Source organism: Hakea prostrata, chromosome 5 (assembly GCF_041222555.1).
Source record: "Hakea prostrata isolate BN-2017 chromosome 5, UWA_Hpros_2, whole genome shotgun sequence".
Classification (NCBI taxonomy): domain Eukaryota; kingdom Viridiplantae; phylum Streptophyta; class Magnoliopsida; order Proteales; family Proteaceae; genus Hakea; species Hakea prostrata.
In genome coordinates, this window is record NC_142604.1 from 54,010,174 (window position 1) to 54,033,891 (window position 23,718).

The 23,718-nt window shown below is 38.9% G+C and overlaps 2 protein-coding genes across 3 annotated transcripts; one reads left to right on the forward strand and one right to left on the reverse strand.

The window, feature by feature from the left end:
* The first annotated feature begins 13,727 nt into the window (after positions 1–13,727).
* On the forward strand, positions 13,728–16,042 carry LOC149016550 (uncharacterized). 2 transcript variants are annotated; one of them, XM_089154663.1, is made up of 3 exons: positions 13,728–14,101; positions 14,358–14,417; positions 14,504–16,042. In XM_089154663.1, exon 3 carries the CDS (start codon positions 14,509–14,511, stop codon positions 15,553–15,555), a length of 1,047 nt encoding a protein of 348 aa, XP_089010789.1. In that variant the 5' UTR covers positions 13,728–14,101; positions 14,358–14,417; positions 14,504–14,508; the 3' UTR covers positions 15,556–16,042. The 2 variants fall into 2 exon arrangements, with proteins under 2 accessions (XP_089010789.1, XP_089010790.1); XM_089154664.1 differs by having other exon boundaries at positions 13,728–14,081.
* A 2,937-nt stretch (positions 16,043–18,979) lies between these two features.
* LOC149016551 (uncharacterized) lies at positions 18,980–19,687 on the reverse strand. Its single transcript, XM_089156778.1, has one exon. It carries the CDS (start codon positions 19,685–19,687, stop codon positions 18,980–18,982), a length of 708 nt encoding a protein of 235 aa, XP_089012904.1.
* Positions 19,688–23,718: the final 4,031 nt, after the last annotated feature.

Below are 23,718 nucleotides of genomic sequence, written 5' to 3' on the forward strand. Positions count from 1 at the left end.
TTTAGTTACTCATTCGTCTGTGAAATCCTCCAATTTCTCTACTATATATAGGATGGGAGTCCTTCAATTTTGCTGCAGTGAAGCCAACTAGGTCGAGTGTTATGTTTATTTTACGAGACAGGGGCCTCTGTAGGTTCTCCAAGAACGGGAAATAGTCTCTAAGCTCTGCACTCCTAACATGAGCTCAGCATTAGTAATTTAGATCACATTCAGCCTTAACTGGGACCATGGTTGTTAAAAGTTCTTGTAGGCATTGGACCGTTTTCTAAGTATTTTCTTCAAGTCTATCGCGTTATACTTCTGATGCGGATCAATTATACTTCTGGGTCCGACTAAGTCTCCTCTCGTATCCGGGACGATGAGTCCTGCAAGAAAGGTTAGATGCGGGCCGGGTTGTGTGCCGGGCAGCCGCCTCCGATGGCAAAGTCAGATGACTAATAGAGTGAGGTCTCGTGCAAAAGCTACACAAGATTATACTCAGAGTGTATTGGATGCTTACCGGAGGGATATCTCTATGCTTTTATATTGAAGTGCTACCTTTTATGTATTTGGTAAGTCAGCCCGACATAGACCGTTATTTATCCTGAGATCACGCCTTTCGCTATCGGCTCCCAGCACGATTGTCGAAGGAGTTGACTTCCTTAATAGGGAAAGACTGCCTTATTTACTGAGCGTGACTCCCGCCTTGGACGACCCAATAGGTTATGTTCCACTCGAGTACTAAGCCCCAGTCGGGAGTAACTCGATGAGATTCCCCGGCTGGACTTATTGATAAGTCCGGGTTATACCCGATTGGATATAAACTTCCCGTATCATAAGCCCCCTATCCTGATCGTTGTTTGCAAGGTTCGGGATAGATAAAAAGTTGGACTGTCCAGTGTGTCTGATTTTCTCAACTCTGACTTGCTCAATCTTTAAGAAAACCATTGAGTTTCAGAGTTTTTTTTTTTTTTTTTTTTTTTTTGAGAGAGTATTGGCTTCACATGGTTGTTGATGGTTGTCGCAATCTAGTGTGGTCCCGAGTATTCGCGAGACAACCTCGGGCGTTTGTATGCCTCGTAGACAATCCCGCAATCCCGAGAGTCAAACTACGATCGCTTTTTCCCGATCATCGTTTTACTTTACTCGGGAGATTTGGGAAGTACTTTCTTCGGGTGCATTAAATGCCTGCAATGAAGTGACCAGCCATTTTCGTAACGGCTTTCTCGAGGACCTCGCCCAGTCTGGGAGTGACACGTCAGGCGGCTAGGCATAGGTTTATAATGAGTGCTTCGGGGGAGGCGAACCGTCTCCACTCGGTAACCGTTGATCATCAATGGGTGTAACTGTCTGATTTAAAGGTGTAATAGGGACCCTCTTCCTCATTTTCGAACCACTGTTTCTTTTGCTCTCGACTAAGCTTTCAAACCCTTCCGAGTCTTCCAACAGTAAGTTTCCTTCTTTCTAATGGCCCCGAGAAGGTATAAGGTGAAGAGACCAAAAGTAAGCTTAAGGGGCTTTAGGTTTCAACCTAAGGTTCCCGTTCCCACTCATCGGGAAAAATGTCGTCGGGCTGAGGGGTATGCTAGTGAGGGTGACAGCGACCAAACCAAAAGATTCAACCTGACCGGGGAGCGTCTAAAGGACCTTCACGAACAAACCTCATCTGAGGAGAAATCTGGTTCAAGCAGTAGCTTTGTCCAGAATGACGATCCTTGGGTTCTTCACGAGCTTTATGAATTGTTTGCAAGGATGAGGAGCGACAAGCTGCTCTGGCTCAGGAGGCTCAATTTGTCCCGAACCCAGCAGAGGACCTTCCCAACGTTGAGTTTCGGGAAAGTCCTGGGCGTGCTTCAAACTCTAATCCTGCCTCTAATTCTGCCACCCCTTCTGTCCAGAGTGCCTTGAGACCCGAGTCTACTGCCACTTCTCGGGATCCTCCAGCTTCGTATTCTCAAGCTTTTCTTCGAACGGATGTCCCTTCTACCTCCCGGGTCTCCAGGTCTAAAGCCCCACCTCGTCCGCCTTTTCAACGTCCAAGTGGTTTTCGGGGAGCTATTCCCCGTAAACCCGATCATAAAAAGCTGGATCCTGCTGCTCTAGCATTGGCCGAGTTAGAGCTTTTAAGTCCCTGGCACATTAATTTTGTCCAGAATTCCTCGGGACCAGAATTTTACCTCTGCTCCCTTTTTCCTGAGGACTTAGATAGATTTAAGCTTAGCTTTGGCATACCCGAAGGGTACCAAATTGTCCTCCCGACAGATAGCGAAAGGGTGAATAGTCCCCCGGAGGGATTTTACCCCCTGTACTATGATGCCTTTATCGGGGGGCTGCGCCTCCCGTTGCACAATCTTTTTCTTGACTTTTTGAATCATTACGGGTTTAGCCCGTCTAATTTGAGCCCGAACAGTTGGCGAATCATGATCGGGTTCGTCGGCTTCGTTATGGCCCTGGGTGTTTTCCCGACGTTTGCCATGTTCCACCATTTTTATTCTTTGCATCCGCATTCCCAACGTGGTTGGTTTTTTCTTTCGAAGAGAATTTCCTCTTCCTTTCAAGGGAGCTTCATCTTGAAGGATTCTCTCCCGTCTACTACCAAAAAATGGAGGGAATTCTATCTTTTCTTTAAACCTCCTGCTCCCGAGCCCTTCATAACCCAGTTTCAGGAAGTGTCTAAAGAAGACATAGAGTGCTTGAACTCCCCAGTCTACCTGGATCCCGACGAAGAGAGATGGGTCGGGATTATAAATCAGGTTGATGATGATGAGTTCACAGTTCACGGGTATTCCATGGAATACAAGCTCGTTCTTCAGATATGGGGGTTTTCCCCGGGTAAGCTTTTGTTTTTATTGCTTTCCCGTTGTGTATGTTGTGCTGACCTGATTATATCCTCCTTGTTTTGCAGTGAGTCAAAATATTTCTGAAGATGATTTATTGGCTATGGCTCTCGGGAAGATGGACGGGGCTAAAAGACGAAAGCCTGTGTCCACTACCAAAGCTTCGTCCTCGGGAGTTTTGAAAACCAAAGCCCCTGCCAGAACTCCCGCGCCAGCAAGGGTTGTTGCCCCTCAAGGCCAGGCTTCTGCTGCAGTGATGACACTCAGGGCTGAGAAAAGTCCCAAGAAGAGAATCCCTCCTTCGGGAGGTGAAAAACGAAAGGGGGATGGTCCTTCCCGTCCTCCGAAGAAGGTTCGTATTTACGAACCCGAGCATGAGGTTGAGCCGCCAACTTCAGTTGGAAATTTCGACAACAACTCCGTCTTTTCGGATTCGGTTTATGCCGAGCACTGGCTGAACCTAGCCACTGAGAACGAAGACCGGGAGTATTTGCAAAGGCTTTCCAACCACTAATTTTTCGATGAGAGATATAGGTAATTATTTTACCCTCGAGTTTTTCCCGAATCATTCTTCTTTGTCTAACGCTTTTTTTTTTTTTTAGGTATGTGGCTGGGGCAGTGCACATCTTTTCCGAGTCTCTCCGCAGGGCTCGGGATCAAGCTAATCAATTAGCCTTGTCCGAGCAGCTTCATGGAGAAGCAAATGTTCGGGGCAGGACTGCCATTGCTCAGAAAGAGGAGGCAGAGAAGAAGTGGAAGGAGGCCGAAGACAAAGCGGCCAAGTTTAAGAAGGAGAGGGATGACTTCTCCAAAAGTAAAGGCAAATACAAGGCAAAAGCCAGTGATCTCGAGAAGAAGCTCGGGAAGGTCACCAAGGATCTGAGGGCGTCTGAGGCTCTTTTGGAGGTTGAGAAGAACAAGAATGCCCAGCTGAGGGATGAGTTAAAGGAACTGAAGTCCTCGGGAGCGGAAACCTTTAGGCGGGATGTGTTGGAGGAATACTTTCAGACCAAAGAATTTAAAGATCTTTCTTTGGCCATTGCTACTCCGGCCTTCAAAAAAGGGTTGCGCATCGCTTTCAAAAAGGCCCTGGAGCAGACGGAGCTTCCTCGTCCCTAGGAGTTGGAGAAACTCTTGGATCCTCAAATATATGATGAGCTCAAGCATCCCCGATTAGAAGGTCTTCCCGAGTTTGAATTCTTCTCATTCCCTGATGCTATGGATTATATTGACCCTCGTCCCCAACCTCCTCTTGAGGAAGAAGTGGAAGAGGAAGAGGATGGAGAAGATGAGGAAGCAGGAGCTCAGGAAGAGGCTGGAGAGTTCGAAGATGATAATCCGAAGAGAACTCTTGTTGAAGAAGGGGGTCAAGGATCCCCAACTGATACTGCTGTAGTTATGCAGGAATCTCTTGAAGGTATGGTCGAGCCAGCTACCGAAGAGATTCTTCCCGGAAGCCCCTCTATAAAGATTGACTGAAGACTTTCTAGCCTTTTATCTTTTAATTTCTTGTCTAACTTTTTATCCCGATCCCGAACAATGTAACCTTTTTATGAATGAATCAAATATTCTGCTTTTGTAGCCTTGGTTATTTGTTGCATCCTTATTAAAGGTGTGAATAGGCAAACGGGGTGATCCCGAATGTGTTTAATCTTTTGAAGAAAAGATGCAAGTCCTTGTAGAAGGCACAAGGAACCAAACAAGAAGAACCCGAATGAGTGTTATCTTTTTAATAAAAAGATGCAAGTCCTTAAAAAAGGCCCAAAGAATCAAACAGGAAGGACCCGAATGAGTGTAAGTCCTTATAAAAGGCACAAGGAAACAAACGGGAGGACCCGAATGAGTGTTTATCTTTTTAATGAAAAGATGTAAGTCCTTATAAAAGGCACAAAGAACCAAACGAGAAGGACCCGAATGAGTGTTATCTTTTTAATAAAAAGATGTAAGTCCTTATAAAAGGCGCAAAGAACCAAACGGGAAGGACCCGAATGAGTGTTATCTTTTAAATAAAAAGATGTAAGTCCTTATAAAAGGCGCGAATTGACCGGGGTGGACCCGATTCAATTTATTACCTTAAAAAGGTGTAAATACAATTGGGATAGACCTAACAAGAGTAAGAACTACTGATAGAACTTTCTTAAATTGGTGGAATTCCACGATCGATCGATCGGTTTTCCAGTTTCTGCGTTCTTTAATCGGTATGTTCCTAGCTTTGTTTCTTTATCTACCAAGTAAGGTCCTTCCCATGTTGGAGTCAACTTTCCTTGGTTCCTTGGATCGAAAGCCCCAGTTCGCCTCAACACTAGATCTCCCTATCGATATCTTCGACCTTTGACCCGAGAGTTATAGTGTTGTGCTGCTCTTTTTTGATACAACTGATTTTTTTGTTGTGCTCTTGTTCGGACCTCTTGCAAGAGATCTAAGTTCTCCCTTAGGCCTTGGTCATTCTGTCTTTCATCAAAGATGTTGTATCGTAACGATCCGGTCAACACCTCTACGGGAGCTAAGGCTTCAGTTCCATAAGCCAAGCAGAAAGGAGTTTCTCCAGTCGGGGTTCGTACCGTGGTTCTGTACGACCACAAAACACTCGGGAGTTCCTCAACCCACATCGCCCGATTATCCTCTAGTCTTTTCTTGATCCCATTTAAAAGTATCCTGTTGGTGACCTCTACTTGCCCGTTGCTCTGAGGGTAGGCAACTGAGGCGAACCGATGTTTTATGTGGTACCGCATACAGAAGGATTTGAATCCTGCTCCTTCAAACTGTTTTCCATTGTCCGTTACTAGGATTCAGGGTATCCTGAACCTGTATATAACTTTTTCTTCAAAAAAATTTTCCATCTGTTTTTCTGTGATGGAAGATAAAGGTTCAGCCTCGACCCATTTTGTGAAGTAGTCAATGGCATCAACTAGGTACTCCCGATTTCTTGGGGCCTTTGGTAATTTCCCGATTAAATCCATTCCCCACATCGCAAATGGTATTGGGTTTGAGACGGGCATCATAGGAACTGCTGGTACCTTAGGAACATTGGCGTGCTTTTGGCATTGTTCACATTTCCGAACATACTCCATTGCGTCTTTTTGCACGGTTGGCCAGTATATGCCCGAGCGCAATACTTTTTGTGCCAACGTTTTTCCACATATATGCGCTCCGCAGATACCCTCATGAATTTCTGCCAATGCGTAAGATGCTCGGGAAGGTCCTACACATCTTAGAAGAGGTTCAGTGAATGACCTTCTGTATAGTTGTTCCCCGATGATGGTGAACTGAGTCGCCTGGTTCTTTACTCTCTTGGCCTCTTTTGGATCGGTCGGGAGGGTATCATCCCGAATATACTGAATCAAAGGTGTTGTCTAGTCGGGCTGGTTACTGATCTCAAAGACTTCCATTTCCTGGATACTCGGGCTGTTTAATTCTTCTATATAAACTGCAGAGCCTAAATTTTTGTAACTTGCTAAGGATAGCCGGGAGAGTTCATCTGCCCTCTCATTCTCCTTCCTGGGTATTTGTCGGTAAGTCACCTGATCAAAGTAGACCTGGAACTGCTAGACCTTGGCCCGATACTTAGCCATTCTTTCATCCTTTGCACTGTATTCCCTCTTGATTTGGTTGACAACAAGTTGGGAATCACTTCGTACCTCCAATTCCCGAACTTTGAGTGCTCGAGCCACTCGCAAACCTGCTATGACTGCCTCATATTCGGCTTCATTGTTTGAAGCCGGGAAGTTAAACCTTAGCGCATAGTTAATGATGAAGTCTTCAGGACTGCTAAGCGTCAAGCCCGCTCCCGACCCTGAAGTGCTACTTGAGCCATCAACGTGTAGAATCCACAAGTTTGATGCTTCAGTAGTGCTTGCTTGATTTTCTTTTTGTGGGAGAGTACTTTCCACAATGAAGTCGGCCAATATTTAAGCTTTTATGGCCGTCCTTGGTTTGAACTCGATCTGGTACTCGCTAGGCTCTACTGCCCATCCGACCATCCTTCCTGCCACATCTGGCCTTTGAAGTATTTTCTTTAATGGGAAATTGGTCGGGACAATTATTGGGTGCGCTTGAAAATAGGGCCTTACCTTTCGTGATGCTACGAGAAGTGCTAATGCCTGCTTATCCACGTCCGGTATCGAGTTTCCGCATCTATGAGTACGTGACTCACATAATAGCCGGGTTTTGGTTCGTTTCCCCTCTTACCAACACTGCACTGACCGCTGTTGGTGAAATCGCGAGGTAAACTGCGAGAGTCTCCCCGATTATGGGTCGTGCTAAGACGGGTGTCATCCCGAGTGACGTTTTGAGTTGATCAAATGCCTGCTGGCATTCCTCTGTCCAAATAACTGTTCCCGAACTGGATGTGGTTTTCAAAGCTTTAAATAAAGCATTGCATTTTTCTCCGGCTCGGAAAATAAACCGATTCAAAGCGGCTACCCTTCCAATCAAGCATTGGATTTCCTTTACGGTTACGGGCGGTGCCATCTCAATCAACGCTCGGATATTTTCCGGGTTGGCCTCTATTCCCCTTTGGGAAACCATGAAACCAAGGAACTTACCCGAGGAGACTCCAAATGCACATTTTTCAGGACTTAGGCGCATTTGATACGTTCGGAGTACATCAAATGTTTCTTCCAGATCTGCCAAATGCCTCGCCCGAATCAAGCTTTTTACAAGCATGTCATCAACATAAACCTCCATGTTCTTCCGGATCTGTTGCTGGAAAATTTTGTTGAAAGCTCTTTGATAAGTGGCCCATGCATTCTTCAAGCCAAAAGGCATTACTCGGTAATAATAGCTTTCTCAATCGGTCATGAATGAAGTGTGTTTTTCATCCTCCTGACTCATCAATATCTGGTTATATCTCAAGTATGCGTCCATGAAACTAAGGACTTCATGCCCGGCAGTTGCATCAATCAGGAGGTCTATCCTTGGGAGAAGATAGCAATCCTTTGAGCAAGCTTTGTTTAAATCTGTGTAGTCGGTACACATTCGCCATTTCCCATTTGCCTTTTTGACCATTACAACATTGGCTAGCCAAGTTGGGCATTCAATTGGTTCTATGAAACCCGACTTCTCCAATTTTTCCACCTCGACCCTAATCGCTTCATGCTTTTCTATCGCAAAGTTCCTTCGCCTTTGGATGACCGGGACAGCATCCTTCTGTATCCAGAGCTTGTGCTCTGCTATCCGCCTGTCAATCCCGGGCATGTCACTCGCCGACCATGCAAAGATATCTGCATTATCACATAAGAATTGAGTAAGTTCCTGCTTGAAGTTCTCCGGTTGTTCCGAACCAATAAATGTCCCTCTCTCGGGGAGAGACTGACTGAGTTGTATTCTTTCCAGTTTTTCTATGGGTTCTGCCCGTTGCATGCTTTCTTCGTCCCGATCATCTCGAACTTCAACATTCAGAGTTGTTCCCGAATTTTCTGGCCTTCTTTTCTCTTTCAGAAAAATTGGTGTAGCATTGTCGGGACTTTGATTGGTCCGAACAACATTCTCCTACTCCAGCCTCGGTTGGGAATTTTAACTTTATGTGCCTAGGGGATACGACTGCCTCAAGTGCATTGAGTGTTGGGCGTCCTAGGATCACATTGTACGCCGACAAGTCCTTTACAACCATAAAGTTTACTTGAACCAGCGTGTCTCGGGGTGACTTCCCGATCTTTAGATCCAAATGGATTGTTCCTTCAGCCACTGTGGAGGATCTTGCGAAACCATATAATGGGGTTGATGAGTGCACATTACATTCATAGTGCTCTTTAGGCTATTCACTAAATATACTTTTGAGGAGTAATGACATGAGGCTCAGTTTGTGTACGTCTACAAAGAAAGCAAAATAATTAACAATGATAACCGAGTAATTGCGATCATTAGGAGCTCTCACGCATCAGAAAAGAGACTAATCAAAAAGCCTTGGAGCCTGGAGGCTTTTCTAATGATCTAGAATTCTAAGTTTTTAGTTTTTCTATTTTCAAAACAAAGAAAGTTGTTCCTAGAGCATCAATATAACAATACTTTCCATACTGAGACTAGTTGAAGAACATGCTGACCAAAGCATTGGTCAAAATTGTATCAGAAGTTTTCATTACTTGTCTAGTGAAATGATATTGTCTAACCACAAAAGCATAGGAGAGACGATTACGTGCTTTACTCAGAGCTTCCTTCACAAGCCAAGTGCCAAGATTTCCATATTCTTGAATGTTAATATAGCTCATCCAACAATCCTCATTACAATAGTAAGAATTTCAAGATAAGAATATGAAACTGAAGCAACAATAGCAGTTAATTCAAACTTGAGGTAGTCTCCATTTGGGTTGACGAAGGAGCTGAGAAATTTAACTTATATTCAAACCAACGTATGTTCTAATATAGGCCATCAAATTAGTTACGAATTGACGGTGTAATGGGCCTTTGTGAGAGAGTCTAACTAACTGTACAATCCAATGTTGTTTTATAATACTAGCTGGAAGCAACGATTTAAGTATTCCAAACTAGATACTTAGGGTTTAATGCTTTAAGCAACCTTCTGCTTAAATCCTAAACCCTAAACCCTAACAATCTTAAAGTATTAATTGTTCATCGTTAGAAGATTTTCTCAAGTTGATTGGACAAGAAGCGATTGACGAGTTTGCCAATGAATCCAAAGACTTGCTTTCAATCTCAATCTCCTTTTGTGAGTAAGCCGAACGCACGGTAAGATTCTCATTGTAACTTTTTTTAATTAATCAAAATAATTATTACTTTTTTGTTCATTGAGGCGTTTTAAAAGGAATTTCGTTGTTTTCATTTTGAAATTTCATACTTCGAGAATTACGCAATAAATATGCATGAGTTACAACCATTAAATTGGTTTTGTCCTTGCTACTCTCATCACTATAGCAACTTTTAACTTTCTTCTAGACAAAGCATGTGGTTTGTTGCATGTGGTTTGTTTCCTTTTTCTGATATCGGTACATTTTACTTGATGTTGATGTGACAAAACAAAAGAAAAAGGAATTTCTTTTGAAAAGTAAGAAATAATCCCACATTGATATGAAATCACACGTTACCTGCCAGACCACTCACATCACCAAAAAGAAGAAAAAAAAAGCACTTTACCTACTTGCTTTCAATCTCAATCTCCTTTTGTGAGTAAGCCGAACGCACGGTAAGATTCTCATTGTAACTTTTTTTTAATTAATCAAAATAATTATTACTTTTTTGTTCATTGAGGCGTTTTAAAAGGAATTTCGTTGTTTTCATTTTGAAATTTCATACTTCGAGAATTACGCAATAAATATGCATGAGTTACAACCATTAAATTGGTTTTGTCCTTGCTACTCTCATCACTATAGCAACTTTTAACTTTCTTCTAGACAAAGCATGTGGTTTGTTGCATGTGGCAACTTTTAACTTTCTTCTAGACAAAGCATGTGGTTTGTTGCATGTGGTTTGTTTCCTTTTTCTGATATCGGTACATTTTACTTGATGTTGATGTGACAAAACAAAAGAAAAAGGAATTTCTTTTGAAAAGTAAGAAATAATCCCACATTGATATGAAATCACACGTTACCTGCCAGACCACTCACATCACCAAAAAGAAGAAAAAAAAAAGCACTTTACCTACTTGCTTTCAATCTCAATCTCCTTTTGTGAGTAAGCCGAACGCACGGTAAGATTCTCATTGTAACTTTTTTTAATTAATCAAAATAATTATTACTTTTTTGTTCATTGAGGCGTTTTAAAAGGAATTTCGTTGTTTTCATTTTGAAATTTCATACTTCGAGAATTACGCAATAAATATGCATGAGTTACAACCATTAAATTGGTTTTGTCCTTGCTACTCTCATCACTATAGCAACTTTTAACTTTCTTCTAGACAAAGCATGTGGTTTGTTGCATGTGGTTTGTTTCCTTTTTCTGATATCGGTACATTTTACTTGATGTTGATGTGACAAAACAAAAGAAAAAGGAATTTCTTTTGAAAAGTAAGAAATAATCCCACATTGATATGAAATCACACGTTACCTGCCAGACCACTCACATCACCAAAAAGAAGAAAAAAAAAGCACTTTACCTGGAACAGAACAGAATCATGTGTTTAGCTTTGAACAAAATATATAGAATGAGTAAAATCGTTCAAGATTATGAGAAATTATTAATTTTTTATACAAATTAAATAGTTTATGTAGAATGTTTAATTTTTATTTTTATTTTTAATTCTAAAACTCATGATTCTAATTTAAAGTATTCGTGAGAATTTAATTAGATCTTATTCTTTTTTTATCCAATGGCACCACCTTGACAAGAAGGTAATGGCGAGAGAATATAATGTTGTGTTTGATAGTAACGACTACCTACCTTTACAATTAACACAAAAGGCCCTTGTAGACATGAAAATTTTGAAATCTTCACCTATTGGTCCATAGTAGACTACACCTGACCTCCGTTCAATTGGTAGTGGTTTGGAAGGGGAAGATGTTAAAACAAGGTTGAATCAAAGGTCCTCTAACTTCCCATCTACGATTCCTTTTTTCACAGAGTTGCTACTGGTATAAGCTCTGTAATGAACTTGAAAATGGAATAAAGTATTGAATCCTCATTTTTATTCACAAGTGGAAGTACAGTTACTTTATAGCATTTAACAAAGCAAACTATAGCTACTACTTTTTAATATCATGCAGAGATAATGGCGACTCATAAAACAAGTCCAGAATATATTTGGTTAAGATTAATGACCCAACACATTCAAGAAACATACGGTATTCCATTACAAAAAGGGTTTCAACAATATTATATAAAGATAATATTGTATGTATAGCTTAATTGAAGAGATGATACATTACAGGAGATAAAACGAAACATATTTTACCAAGAATTTTCTTCACTCATAATCTTCAACAAAATTGTGTAATCGATGTTCATTGAATTCGCTCAAGTGATAAATTAGCAGATTTATTTACTGAGAGATACTTACTTTAAATTTTGAGAAAGCTCGTATATGAGATTGGGATATTCGTACTCAAAGATATTTAATGATTTTATCATCAAGGGGAGTAAAATACATGTTACACTCTTTTTTCATTTACCAAAGTTTTGTCCCACTTAATTTTCATGGTAAGGTTTTTAATGATGCAACTAGCAAGACGTATTATTTAGATATGCATACTCATTTTCCTTCACACAGGTTTTTTTCTTAGTAATGTTTTAACAAGGTACATTGTCTATTTATGGATGTCCAAGGGGAAGTGTTTTAGATATCCATCACCCCCAAAGAGATCATACCAAAAGTTGTTTCCAAATGAAGATCTCAACTACCTCAATGTACAATTTTGGAGATTTACATTTTCATATTAACTGAACATCACAACAATGCATTATTCCATATTAATATCATCTTATTGTATACATATTGTATGCAAGAATCATATATTGTATTTTCTTATATAGAAAATGTTATTTCTACTATAAATATGTAATGCACATTAATCAATAGAAGAGTTCAATCCATCTTGTCCTAATTTTATTCCTTGTCTATAATATAGCTTCTCCATTTTATAAGACAATTCAATTACATTAAATTTTTTCATGAATAAATAATTAATCAATATTATTTGTTGAAATTTTTTGTTATTGTGTAGTTTTGTCTTTATCTTCATTGAGCAACATTTCCTTTGGAGTCACCATCGGCAAATTTATTTATTTATTATTAGGGATGATTATTGTTGTCCTCTGTATTATAATTTAATTACTAAAAGGATAAAATCACTGTTGCCCCCTCAGTTCTAACAATGTTAAAAGACCGTTACAGTGGAATGTTTAATGTTTATTTTGTCATTCTAATATTAATGTCAAAATACAAGGGGGTTCTTTTAGTAATAAAGCTATTATACAGGGGGGCAACAGTAATTATCCCCTATTATTACTAGTAAACTTCAACGTGCATACACACGTTGTTTTTGTTTTTTTGTTTTTTAATTTAACTGCTCATATCTTAATTTGTACTTTTGATTTAGTATATTTGTAGATGGTAGATTGGTGATTGCCTTTTTTCTTGAAAGTTATGCTATTTATTATTATTCTCCTCACTCTTACCTCTCATTTTCTACATAATTTTTTTTTCTTTTATTTGATGGGTTTTTTTCTTTTCTTCTGTTCTTTTCTTCTGTTCTTTTCTTTATGAGAATCTATTATATGTGATTATGTGTTTTCATACTATCCCCTCTTTTATATAATTTTTAACTTTTGGTTTTTATTCATATTTTTATTTTTCCTTTTGTGATTGTTTTACAAGAGGGAGAAAATTAAAAGGAAAAAAAAAATACATCTGATGGCATTAATGGATTCAAGCAAAAAGAGGGAAGAAAGGAGAAAAACAAAATAATAAATTTCTATTAAAGAGGAAGAAAGGAAAAACATAAGAAGAAAAAAGAAGAAGAAAAAAAGTACATCTTGGAATGGATTTCTAGAAAGAGGAAGAAATGGATAAGAGAAGACATCAACATTAACGATTTATGAGGTACAAACAAAGAGTAATTTGGCATTTTCAAATAAGTTTACTTTTGATGAGAATCGGTGGAAAAACTTTTGAGAAGTAAGGGTAAATAGTGGGGGAGGCAGGTTTTTTCTTTCTTCCTGTCCTATAAAAGTCATTATGAAAATTTTAACTTAATATGTTCAATAAAATTCAGTTTTTCTTTTTTGCTATGAAATGTTATCATAATTTTGGGTATGTATAATGTGAAGCTAAGATTTATTTAGAGAGAGAGAGAGATGGGATGAATTATGGGAATTTAGCTTTATTATTTTTTTAATCTTTTTTCCATTTATTGTAATAGTAAATTGAAATATTTTTCTTGAATTTTTAGGGATTTCATGTTTTCATTTGGTGTGAAATTTTAGTTTTAAAGAGTACATTTGGTATTTTGTATAGGCAATTTGGTTTTAATTTTAAAGCAATAATGTAACAGAGCCATCAACCATCACAAGAAAACTAAAGGTAGAAGCAGGGTAGGTCAGTGTCCATTCGCACAACTTCTCAGACTTGTCATCTGAGCTTTTTATCTTTTTCTTTGAAAGAACCTCGAAGCTTCGAATTGGGGTGTTTTTCCTTCTCCGAGAGCAAGGAAGGGAGCGAGCCAGTGACTCAGATGTACAACTCGAAGATTAGAGTTAAAATCTGATTTCCATGAATGATCTTGAGATTCTTTCTCTCAACTGCTGATTTTGCTGTTATTAGGATATCTTTCGTTAATCTTGCAGCTGTTAATCTTCACTGTTCTTGCAGTCGCCAAGGTAGGCAGATCTCCCTGAAGGTATCTCCCTTTTCTATTTTTCATTTACTTCTCTGGTTAACAGTAGCTACTATTTACTATCAAGAAATATGAGTCACTACTGGTCAAGGGATAATAATAAACTATACGTGGATGGGAAGTTAGCTGCTTTGATCTGGGTTTTGCATCTTCACCTTGCGAATCGTTACCAACAATCTGGTTCTTATGAATGATCTTGTGATTCTTTCTCTTAACTGCTGATTTTGCTGTTATAAAACATCTTTCGTTGATCTTGCAGGCTGCAGCTGTTGATCTTCACTGTTCCCGCCGTTGTCAAGGAAAGCAGATCTCCCTGAAGGTATCCCCAATCGGTTTGTACAAGTTCCCTTTTCTATTTTCTCAAATAGCAAACCCTTTCTAACAGTAGGCTACTATTACTACTAGGAAATATGAGTGATCAGTATTGGTCAAGTAATGATAAACTATTCGTGAATGCAAAGTTAGAGGTCCTCTGGTACGATCTGAATTTTGGTTCTTCACCTTTGCAACCATTACCAATGGAACGCAGATCTGGTGTGGTTTATGATGGACCGACAGGTGATAAGTTCAAAGATTACTTGTCTAAGATGGGCTTTCACGTTAACAATAAAGGGAGAGTGATCGTTGCCACAGCACAGCAGGACAATAATACTACTTCTGAAGCCTTTCATTACTTCCTTCTAGACAAAGTGGTACCATTGGGTCCTTTTGGTTTTCGAAACCAACCATTACCAAGATGGAAAGAAGTAAGTGAATTGGAAACTCTTCTGAGAAATACCAAGGCTGAATTGGCGAAGAAGAACGAGGAACTCAATGAATCGCAAAGGCTACTCAACAGTATCAGAGTCGAATCGCAAAAAAGGCACCTCATCGATGGAACCGCTGGGAACTCATGCAGTCCAGGAGATGTCAAGTTCCCCCTTTCCAGGTCCATACAAACAGGGACCAATTTCTTGGAGTTCGTGTATAGGATAAATCGAACATTTGTAAACCGGGCCGGAAAATATCTAAAATTTGAGTTCACTGGTACCAAGTTTTCAGGAAACCTACTAAGTATGGACAGTGTTTTTCGTTATTATGACAAAAATTGCCACTTGGTTTGGATTTTCAAGAAGGTGCAATTCGATGCAACTGAACCTCCTAAACCACTTGTGGACCGTCAAGTTTCATTGCCAGGACTATCACGACATTCTCTCCTGGATAATACTACAAGAGTTATAGATCAAAGTCTGGGTGAATTCAGTGCTTTCACTTGGAATGATTTTTGTTTCATTGGGAAGATCACAAAAGTCTCTGATGAAACTTTTCGCGATAATGCTTTGGTCACTATTTTCTTTGAACAGTCCAACCACGGGGAGAACTGTTATGTGGATTCTCTGGCAACAACGTTCTTTGTTCTAGATGGTCAATCACACAGGTGGGAGAATGTTGATAAGGTGGCACCCAGATTTGTTTAGAATCTTCCGTTGTTTAGTATCTTGTATCACCTTCTGATCTTCTGCTGTTGAATAATTTATGAGTGTTTTGTAGTTGTATTGGTTGGTTTGATCTTCTACCCAGAAATGGAAATGGAAAAGGTTAAGATAAGCTGGAAAATGGTAGATTATGCTAGTTCAACTGACAGGTTTCCCAAGATTTGATTACAGAGGAAGATGTGGTGGAGTCCCTTATTGCTTCAGTGCTGCACATTGGTGGAGACGAAATCTTGGCCATTAGTTTTGCCTCTTGATTTTTTTTTGGTAAAGTTTGATTGCAAAATGAGTGATTGAAATTTCATGAAAACTATAAATTTTACTCTGAACCTTTCAATGCAGCACCAAGTAGAGCTCACTGCCCAAAAAGAAGAATATCACTAGGTCGATTTGTGGTCTCTATTTCTTAATAATAGATCTCGATCTTGAATTTTTCTCAAATATATGACAACAGAACAGTATGTAAGGAATATTTCTTAATTCTCCCATTCATCTTCACATTACACTGGAATTTTAATAATTGTTATTCTATTTATACTCATTTTCTAAAAAAATAAAATATTCCATTTATACAAGTAAGTCGAAAATTTAGGTTGAAAAGATAGTGTTCATGCAGAAAATGAAAATTCAAAAATCTATATTAACATTCTAAGGATGGATTGAATTATTCAACAATGGTGGATTGACCATTAAAGAATTGTCGGTCTTGTGACTTGTGAGCAAGAAGAATTGAGAAGACAAAAGGAAAAAATAAAAATAATAGAAAGCAGTGTTTCTTGAATGCATTACAGGGATTTTTCACAATTATTTTGGCTTTTAGTGTTTATTATTTATTTCTTAAATGAAGCATAAAATGTATTAATGTTGTCAAGCAATACAAATTGGTTTCCAAGTCCAGAATGGGAACAAGTGCATGCTTAATATATGAAAAAAGGTCTTACTTTCAATTACGTGTTTCAACTAGTACATCTGTACCTGTACTTACTAACTATGTTTATCACTCCCCAAATACAACTTTCCAATATTAATCCAAAGGCTTGAATTTATTCAAATAATCAATAATATTTGTTGAAAATTTGTTATTATGTAATTTTATCTTTATCTTTAATAAATAATTCTTTGACAGTCACGTTGGACTATTGAGCCCTGTAAACATACCTTTTAAAAATAAACTTCTAAAAATACCTTTTAGCTAGCTAATGATCAACTAATCCGCATTTAAGTAACTTTGCAAGTTGAAAGTTTTATGAGAATGATTCCATCTATATCTTAACTAAGATTTTCTTTATTTTCTTTATTTTTTTTAAATTTTACTCGTAGTAGAGTTTAGCTTGAAGTAAGGTTCCACTGGGATCCTCCACTTGGGCCTCTAATCCACTTTCCTCTTTTGAACCACTACACTTGGGCTTGAAGTGAGGTTGAGTTGTTTGGCCTATAGGAAAGTCTCCCATTCCTTCACCGCTCTACATGCCGTCACATTAGATTGCACTGATGACCCATCGAACATAAACCTATTTCTATCCTTCTAGATATTCCAGCACAAGTATGATGCCAAGCCTGCTAACTCCTTAGAGCTCTTTTTCTCCTTACTAAGAGACTCCAACTTTCAATAAAATGATGGAGCTTTGGTTCATTTGGGGGATGGTACCCGAGAGGGGAGGCGTGCCATGCTGCTCTAGCGAAATCACATTCAAGGTCTCCACCACAACGTTGGCAACTGGGGTCAATATTAATCTATCTACGAACCAAATTTTCAGCAGATGAGACACCACCATCACATGCTCTCCACATAAAACTTCTCACTTTTGGTTCTGAATCACAGCTCCAAATGTTTTTCCAAGTTTCTTTGCATACCTCATCTGTGCTACCCATTAGAGTAGTATCCATCCGATTCTTGATCATATGGTATGCTGATTTAGAAATAAACACCCCATTTCTTGTCTCTCCCCAAATTTGACTATCCTCTTTAGGGAACACACTTAATGATATACTTAAGATATCATCAACATCTTCTTGGTGAAACATTGACCTAATCAAGTCCTCCTTGCAACACTTTGTGCTAGCATCTATTAAGTCGGCCACCCAAGTATATGCATCAGATTGATACTCCGAGTGCTTTATCCACTTCTTAGTATGTGACAGTATCCATATCTCTCTAGATGTGAATTTTATCTCCTTTCCCGACCACCCACACCAAGCCTTCCATCAGGTGTATTTGGACTAAATGTTAGGCAAGATTTCTCCAAGTTGATGCTTTGCCCACTTGCTTTACAACAGAAGTCCAAACAAGCTTTGAGATTGTGGATCTCCTCCAATTTCATTTCAGAAAAAATTAGGCTATCATCTACAAATAGAAGATGAGAGAGAGGTTTTGACCTGTTCCTAACCTTAATTCGTTTCACCAACCTAGCTTGTTCAGCTTCGAGAAGTATAACTGAAAGTGTTTGAGAATAGAGGACAAAAATTGCTAGAGATAATGAGTCTCCTTGCCTGATACCTCTAGATGGAATAATTCTTTCCTAAGGAGCTCCATTAATCAACACTTGATAAGAAACTAATGTAACAAGACCCATAGTCAACTTGACCCATTTCTCACAGAAACCCAAGGCTTGCATTAGCTTTTGAATGAATGGCATGCCATTCTATCATATGCTTTCCGAATATCCAATTTCATTGCCATAAACCTCTTCTTCCTTTTTGTCTTGTGCTTGATATAGTGGAATGCTTCATGACCTATCAGAACGTTGTCTGAAATTAGGCGGTTGGGAAAGAAAGCTGATTGAGGATAGGAAATGATAGAGTCCAGGTACACCTTAAGCCTCGATGCCATTACTTTGCTAATAACCTTTGTGACGACATTACAAAGTGAGATTGAACTAAAGTGGTCTACTTGTTCAGGTTGGCCCACTTTAGGAATTAAAAAAAATAAAAGTAACATTTGCAACGGTAGGTAAACTAGCAGTAATAAAATATTCAGCAACAAAATTGGAAAGGTCAGTTTTCACCAGTTTCTATAGCCTCTAAAATAACCCTAGAGGTAGGCCATCTGGGCTCGGACTCTTGAGTAGAGCCATCCCCCATAAAGCTTCCTTGATCTCGACCTCATCGGGACTCTTGCATAAATGGTCATTCATCATTTCATCAACAGAACTTGTAATTGCTGTCATGACCAAATTCAAAGCTTCCTCGTCCACTTGTTCAGATGAAAATATCACCATATCTTCTTTGCACTTCCTCCTTATTTCCTTCGAAGACTCTATCCACTCCCTAGACTCAATTTAGATTTACGTCTCTGAATAGTAGAGATGTGAAAGAAACGTGTATTCCTATCCCCTTCCTTTGCCCAGTGAAGATTGGATTTTTGAAGCCATTTAATTTCTTCTTTCTGAAATTCTGCTCTTAGTAAATCCTAAATTTCTTCTTCTCTGGCTTGCACTTTAGGAGTTGGAAATGCATCTTGAAAGTACTCAAGTTCCTTCAAGTATGTTTGAATTTTTTGCTCCACTTGACCAAAAGCTTTCCTATTCCATTCCAGAAAGTTTTTCTTGCAACTGAGAGTTTTATGCATTAATTTATCACCTCTTGAACCCATTGTGGGGGTACACCACGCATCAGCTGCGACCTTCTTGCAATCTTCATTAAGGAACCACATCATTTCAAACCTAAAAGGCTTTTTTCCCTCCGGTTTGGCCCCCTCAATAACTATTGATATCGGAAGATGATCTGAACCTATTGCAGAATGTACCTTCACCACCATATCATCATTAATCAAAGCTCTATCAAGCCTACTTTTGATGCAAGCACCCCCTTTGTGAAGATTAGTCCAGGTGTAGAGAGGACCATGTGATCTGCAATCAATGAATCCACATTGGTCCAACATCCTACCAAAACCCGACAAGTCATCTCTACTATGTTTCCTACCCCCTTGCTTCTCCCTCCACGTAAGAATAAAGTTAAAGTCACCCATGCAAGCCCACTCTTCCCTTCTTTGTGCTCCAATGTCAGAAAGCATCTCCCACACCTTCCCTATATGATTTCGAATAGGGTCCCCATAAACAAAAGTTAAGTAGAATTCCTCTCCTGATTTTTTCAAAATAACTATGTCAATAATCCTCATGTCTGCAAATAAGACCCGAATTTTGATATTCCTTAACCAAAACACTCACATTCTTCCTACCTTACCAATGGATGCTACTTCAAATTGGTTAGAAAAATTCAGCTTCCTCCTCAAACGTGAAATTTTCTTACCCTTACAATGTGTCTCCATAAGAAATACAAAATTTGGTTTAATAGAATGGGTGAGATGTTTCAAACTTTGAACTGTTAGGGGTCTCCCCACCCCCTGGAAGTTCCAACTAAGGGCTCTCATGACTCCCCTTGGGGCTGATTCTCCTTAGCCACCAAGGGGTACCAATAAAAAATGGTCTTGCTCAGTATTCAAATCATGTTCCATACTGGTGAGTTCCTCATCCCTTTAAATTCTCACCCTCTTCACTCTGTTGTTTTTTCCTTCATCAAATGTAGAGTGAGCTTTGTTCGCCTTTCTGTTGCCAAGAGAAATCTCCAGTGGGACAGGTGGGTTTTCCTGGTTGGTTTGTAGTGGTTCAGGTTGTATTAGCGGGTTACTGTGATGGACTTTTGAGTAAGTAGCATGGTCACTAGATGGTTTGGGTTCGGGGATTGAGGGTGGCTAGTGTGGGTTTCATGAAATGGGTAGTTCGGTTAGGATTGTAGGTTTCATTATTTGATTTGTACCATTAATAGGTAACGGTGGTGAGGTACCTATATTGGTGACAGCAGTTGGTAGATTTTGGTCACTGCGATGAAAAGTTGTTTGTTGGGGGCAATGTTCGAAATGTCGACCCATGTCGCCGTGTCGCCCCCCAGCGACACGGCGACATGGGCGACATATCGCCGAAAGTCGACCGACTTTTGGTAGGGGTTCGATGAAAAATCGAACCCCTGTTTCGAAGGGTATTTCAGGTCATTTTGACCTGAAATTTGACGTGTAACCTAATTTGAGGCCAATAAACACATTGAGAGTGTTATTTTGACCTAAAACATCACCTAGCCTAAAGTTTATAATTGGCACATGTCCGGCTATATGCGGGTAAAACTAGAAGTTTGAAAAATTCATATAAACTAATGTAAATATGCAAAGAGAACATAAATACACTAACACAATTAGTAAAGAGATGTACTAAAGTTTACAATTCATTATACAATTATGTTGAGTATGGCTCATGCTTCACATATTGTTGCCGACGGACATCGGGGTCCCGCTCCCCGGTGAGCGGGCGGGGGTCTGGGGGGGCTGCCCCGGCGGGGGTGTGGGGGCAGCGCCCCCGGAGCTTTTAGAGGCCCTATGTCACTTTGGCAAAAGGTGAACGAAAAATCGGCGAAAAACAAACGAAAGGCTGTTATATATTCAAGATGTAGCGATATATCGCGATTTTTCGGCGATATATCGACTTGTCGGCGATATATCGCCGACACAGGGCGATATATCGCCGACATATGGTAAATGTCGTGTCGCTCGGGGGAGTCGTGTCGCCCCCCAGCGACAGGGCGATATATCGCCCTGTGTAGGCGATATATCGCCGACACATTGAACACTGGTTGGGGGTAGTGTGTTAGTGGGAAAAAAAAAAGGTTGGTCAGTATTGAGAGAAGAGAGAGAATAGCAGTGGTGTTCTCAAGATGTTTACATGGGATTGTAGCGCTAAGAGTAAAGTAGGAGGCACCTGGATCCATTGAGATATGGGGCAGGTATTTATGCATTTAATTGCTATACATGATGTAGGTTTTTACTTTACATCCTCCAATGAATTATTATAAGAATCTATCCAGAGTCCAGACAATAAAAAAAGAAGACCCCAAGTCAAGGTTATGCAGCCTTTTGAAAAATGAAATTCTCAACCACAAAAATCTCAGAAGTCATCACATGGTTGTACTCAAGTGATAGGAATTAAATGGCCTACTTTTTTGCAAGAAACATTATTTATATATAACATTTTGTCCTACCTTTGGTAAATAATTTGACAATATATATCATGGCAAGAAGGCTAAAGTTATGTCTGCTAAACTTAATTTTACCCTGCTAAGGTGCTTTTGCTCTCAATAAGCAAATTACGGGCAACATAATGATGATACATGAGATTTTCTATTTCATGAGCAAAACAAGAAGAAAAAAATGCGTATGTGACTTAAAAACTGGACATATCAAAAACCTATGACCGAGTTGAATGGAGAATTATAACAAAACTCTTCGAACTCTGGGGATTTGACAATCATTGGTGCAACTTAGTTAATACCCTAATGTCCTCGGCTTTCTCAATCAAATTGAATAGAAGCCCATACCATCGATTCTCTAGATCTAGAAGGCTCAAACAATGATGCCCTCTAAGCCTGTATCTTTTTCTCATCATAATAGAAGTACTTTCCAAGCTACTATTGGAATACTGGAAATCTCCAACTCTTTTAGGGCATAAAAATTGCTAGAAGAAAGCCAAAAATCTCACACCTCTTATTTGCAATTGACACTTTCTTGTTCTGTAGGATGGAAAAATAGAAGGCAACAATTGAAGAAGTCTGCCAATCTTTTCATCAAAGAAGTAGAGAGTTACACACTAACCCTTTGTCTTCGCATCAGTCCCCAATCCACCTCTCGTTAATCCAACCAATCCAATCACTGTATCTTTCTCCCTCACATGATTCAGGGCTACCTCTTATTTTGACAATGGGTGAATTCTCTATAAATTAGCAGAAAAAGCAGCTCTGTCGAGAATGAATATCCATGGATCACAAAGAACACACTTGAGATAGTGGAGGTATTATTTATTTATTTATTTAAGTTACTCCTTCTTCTTAAGTTTAAATCCTTTTTTTTCCGTCTCTTGAATGCAGGATTACCTATCAATACTTATATTCCTCAATGGACAGGGATGCCTCATCTTTGAATTTTGTGGTCACAATGACGAATTGATACGACACCTTTTCCTTTCATGCAATTGGAGAAAAGGATATTGTCGACAGGGATATTGGGATTAAGGATGGAATAACTCAATCCAAACTCCTTTACTAATTCATGCAATTCAATATTTTTGAACTTTGGGTTTGATAGGGACACTAAATTATGGTTTTTTTCTCCTAGTTTTCATAATAACTTGCTATTATGTATGGATAGAAGAAGAAAAAAACAACTCCAAGGTTTGGAATAATAAAGACCCTGAAGCAATGTAGAAAAAAAATCTAATTTTGATAAGTATGTTGCTTACCTTGATGGGTAAGTCTTATGTATTTATAAATAAACATGGCTATTGTACAAGAGTCGTTTACAATGTTCAAATTTGAATTCAAGTTTTTTATTTTGAATTCAAATTTAAAAACTTGAATTCAAACCATAACATATCCGTTATGGTCTTTCATCCCCCCTCAAACTCTGCGTTGGCAGGTGCAAGAGTTTGTCTCTATGCTTGAAGAAAGCTTGTGATGTTAAGTAAACACATCTACAATTTGATCATCTGACCGAACAAAGTGCACTTTTATGGCGTTGTTCTGAACCAAGTCTCGGACAAAATGATAGTCCACTTCTATATGTTTTGTGTGAGCATGTAGCACTAGATTTGCAGCCATTTGTGTTGCGAACACATTATCACAATAAATTTTCATTCCTCTTGAAAGTTGTACTTGCAAATCACGTAGAACATAAGAAAGCCATAGTAACTCAGATGCTATGACTATTGCCCTTTAAATTTTAATTTAATCTTTCTATTTTTAAAGTGCACAATTTAACACTGAGTGTTATTAATTATTAGTTAAATTATTTTTCTATACTCGGTAAATAATAGGTAAAAAAACTTACATTCTACGATTTTTCCCTAAATTGAATTATTAAAGTCACCAACAGAGTTGATAGTTCCTCCATAACTCAGCAAAATAGTAATTTTTTTTTTGTATATTTCACTTTGACTTTTTACATCAACACCTGAATTTAAAGAAGAATAAAATGGTCTTTATACATTAACACCTGACAATCACTTAATATCATTTAACTAAAAGGGAATAATTTTAATTTTACAAAATAGATAAATCAATATGCAATTCTATTACATCATAATTTTTCAAGAATATATAAGTAATCAATAT

Coding starts and splice junctions, on each gene's coding strand:
- LOC149016550 (XM_089154663.1), top strand. CDS start 14,509: ATGAGTGATCAGTATTGGTCAAGTAATGATAAACTATTCGTGAATGCA.
- LOC149016551 (XM_089156778.1), bottom strand. CDS start 19,687: ATGAGGATTATTGACATAGTTATTTTGAAAAAATCAGGAGAGGAATTC.